Source organism: Entamoeba invadens (genome assembly GCF_000330505.1).
Source record: "Entamoeba invadens IP1 unplaced genomic scaffold scaff_1105074725289, whole genome shotgun sequence".
Lineage (NCBI taxonomy): Eukaryota > Evosea > Mastigamoebida > Endamoebidae > Entamoeba > Entamoeba invadens.
Window position 1 is genome coordinate 20,248 of NW_004191723.1, and position 3,592 is coordinate 23,839.

At 20.0% G+C, this 3,592-nt stretch overlaps 1 protein-coding gene across 1 annotated transcript; it reads right to left on the reverse strand.

Annotated features, from left to right (window-relative positions):
- Positions 1 to 375: 375 nt before the first annotated feature.
- On the reverse strand, positions 376 to 1,543 carry EIN_277610 (Hypothetical protein; the record flags this gene model as incomplete). The annotated part of the gene is made up of 2 exons (XM_004183639.1): positions 376 to 441; positions 1,531 to 1,543. Coding segments are annotated over 2 exons (79 nt in total), but the record flags the coding sequence as incomplete, so codon positions are not given.
- Positions 1,544 to 3,592: the final 2,049 nt, after the last annotated feature.

Below are 3,592 nucleotides of genomic sequence, written 5' to 3' on the forward strand. Positions count from 1 at the left end.
ATAATAGAAATGAAGTAATATGATTGCTTTAAAGAATGACCAACATATAATTAGACAATAAATAAACCAAACAAATGAATGTGCGAAAATTTAAAATACTAAAAGTTTTCAAAAAATTACATTAAAAAACTACGAATTGAATGTTTGATAATCAAAACCCTAAAATTACATTGTGTTTATTACATTATTCCATCCTTTATCAAAAAATACTTTATTTGTTAAAGTTAAATCGAATACATTGACAAATTTCTTTTTGTGGTATTTGAATAATTCAATTGATGATTATTTGCTTTTAAAGTAAATAAATATATTAAATAACTTTCTTTGAAACACAAAATGGTTAATTTTTGGAATGTTTTATATTTTCAAAAAAACACCCAATTATTATAATTATTGCAAATCCCGTTTTTGAATGTAAAGTTTTTTGAAATTCTGGAACTTCTTAGAGTTAGTTCGAAAATTTTGTATTAAATTTTTTGTGAATTACAATTGGGAAATATTGGGAATCTATTTCAAATAAAATATGTTTCATTTTTATTCTCTTTTTGATTTTTACTAAGTCCTGAATTATTGATCAAAAAAGAACATATTACAACAACTTCTTGTTAAATATCGGTTTATTTTCAATATAATCAATCGAAATAGTAAATCAAAACAATTATAATAAGAACTTGATACCAAAATATTTGAAAAAAATAACAATAAAGTTATGAATTCAATTTAATAATAAAAATTAAGCTAAAGATTTTAGATTTAATTAAACAATTAGTAATTTATGTGTTTTTGGCATCACCATATATTTTATCATCATTTAAATATATAATATTGTTTGAAACATATTAAAAATTATATTTTAATAATAATAATTCTTTTCTTGTTATGTTTAAATAAGAAGAGTTGTTTTTTCAAATTTTGTTGTTGTTTTGTATTATTTTCCTTAAAAGAAGTGAATGAGAAATTGTTGGATATTAAATAATTAAAAAAACACTATTATCTATAATTCCAATAACATTATCATTACAAAATAATTAGTTTAAAAAAAAAGAAATAAACCAACCAAACAATAAAAATGATATTTTAGAATAAAATTCTCATTAAAAACTTTAATTAATTTATTATTTTTTTAAAAAAACTACATTGGTCTTTTTGCAGTTACTTTGTTACTGGTTTTTTCATCTAATAAATAAATATATACATATATATATATAACTGTATAATGATTGGGTTGTGTTTATGATTCATTCCTTTTGATTTCATTTTTATTATTTTATTATATTATTCTTAATTTCATATTACATTAAATAACTTATGGATAATTGGATTCACATATTGTTCAAACATTGGTCAAAATGTGAACAATAAAAATCAGGTGATTTAAAGTCTTGAGACTAAATCCATTTTGATTGTCATTTATAATTAAAATGTAAATTATTGTAAATCACCCAAATAAAACGACTAAAAAATATCAAATTTGAGTCATTTAAATTTATTTTATAATAATTTGAATAAATCAATACAAAATCAACACACTCATTCTAGACATTATATAATTCTTTGAAATATCCACTGCATTATTATAACAATTCAAGTGTTGATTTTTGCCAATTTCGTCATGCTAAGACCTTTTTAAGTAAGTGTCATTATCGTGTATAACTTTAATTGAAAACACGTTAAAAAATAAAGTGTGAATTTAGATATAATGTTATTTAAATTAACGTAATTTATACTTTTATTATTTTCTTAATTTCAATATAATTTATTGTTATTGATATATTTTTGATTACCTTTTTTTGTATATGAAATAAACAAATTAATTGTCTTTAAAATCGGTTAATTTGTATTTATCAAATATGTACATATTGTGTAGTTTGTTTTTTTGGATCTCGACATGTTTTTGGCATTAATATTTCCAAGAGAGAGTTAGTTATTAATTTTTAATCTTTTTCTATTCAACCCCAAAAAACCAAAAAATTTTAAAAAAAACATTTGTATAAACAAAGTAAATTTCAAATGTGAATCACAAAGTTGTAAATTAACTGGGTTTTATTACTTAAATATATTTGATAATTAACAAACTTTATATCTATTTATCACTTTATATGTCTAGACCTACCCATTTATTCACTATTTTTATAATTTTTTTATTATTCATTTAATAAACATTATTTTTAAAATCTCAATCGACAATTAATAATCTCTACATTTACTATTAATACCATGTGAATTATGACAATTAACCTTATTTCAATGAACATTGAATGTTTGCTAATTTTAATTAAACGAGTTCGCATAATGTTTTCATTTTGTTTGTAATTAAAGACCACCACAAAATAGTCTTACACCTTCGATTTAAGTGTTAAAATCTTATTAAAACAAAAATCAAAAACATATATAAAATATCATTAAACATACAGGTTATTTTTTAATGTCAAAACCCGAAATAACAAAGTAAAAAAGAACAAAACCAAGTGTACAATTATTTTATTATGTTCTATGCATCTATTATAATTTTATTTTTTGTTTTATTGCTTATATAGTAATTTGTAGAAATAAGATTGAATAAAATACATTCATTTTAATAAAGGGTGTACTTCATAATTATTTTATATTTATGATTATTGCATTACTTTGATTGTTTTTTTCATTCTCAATAAATAAAAAACAATACCATGTTCAAACAAACAAAAAACGGTATTTAAATGGTATTTCTTATTGTAAAGATTTGAAGTTGATTTTATTAAACGATTATATGTTTCAAAACACAAATGTTCAACAACAAGTGATTTATTGTTTTTTTTACAAAAAATTTTTTTTATTTGAAAATTAATCATAATAAACATGAATAAATAATTAATTTATTTTATTTAACAATTATTTTTTTTGTTTTATATGTTATACAGATATTGCTTATTAATTGAAACTATGAACCAAATGTTTATTATGTTAAGTTTATTATGTTATAACAAATACATGAATAGGAATGTTTTGTGTGTTTGTTATATCATAATGTTGTTTTATACAAATTGTTATTTTTTACAATTTTATGATAAATTATTTGTTACCACGTCATGATAACAAACATTCTAATTTCTAATTGTAAAGTAAACTTATGTATTTATTTGAACATTTGTGTCACCTGATAATTTATATAAATAAATTCGTAGAATTTTGTTTATTTGTATTTTAAAAATATAATAACAATTACAGAAGGGAAAATGAACCTTAGCCCAGGAAATGTACTTTAGCCCAAAGAAATTCCTATATTTTTTTTTAAAAACACGGGTTTTTACTAAAAAAACAAATATTTTTGAAAATTGACTTTTATTTAGGTATAGTTTATTATTTTAATATAACAATAGAAATAAATTAGTTTTTCTTTGGGCTAAGGTTAATTTCCTGGGCTAAGGTTTAATGGCCCAACTGTACAGTTATGCAAATCTGTTTTTTATCAAAAAAAAGGTTTTTTGTTTGTTATTTACTTACAATCCCAAACTTAATTAAAACTTTTAAATAATTTAATTAAAAAATCCATATTTTTTGTATATTTGAGTTTCATCAACTATTTTTGTAAAAGAAACACAACCATATGTAT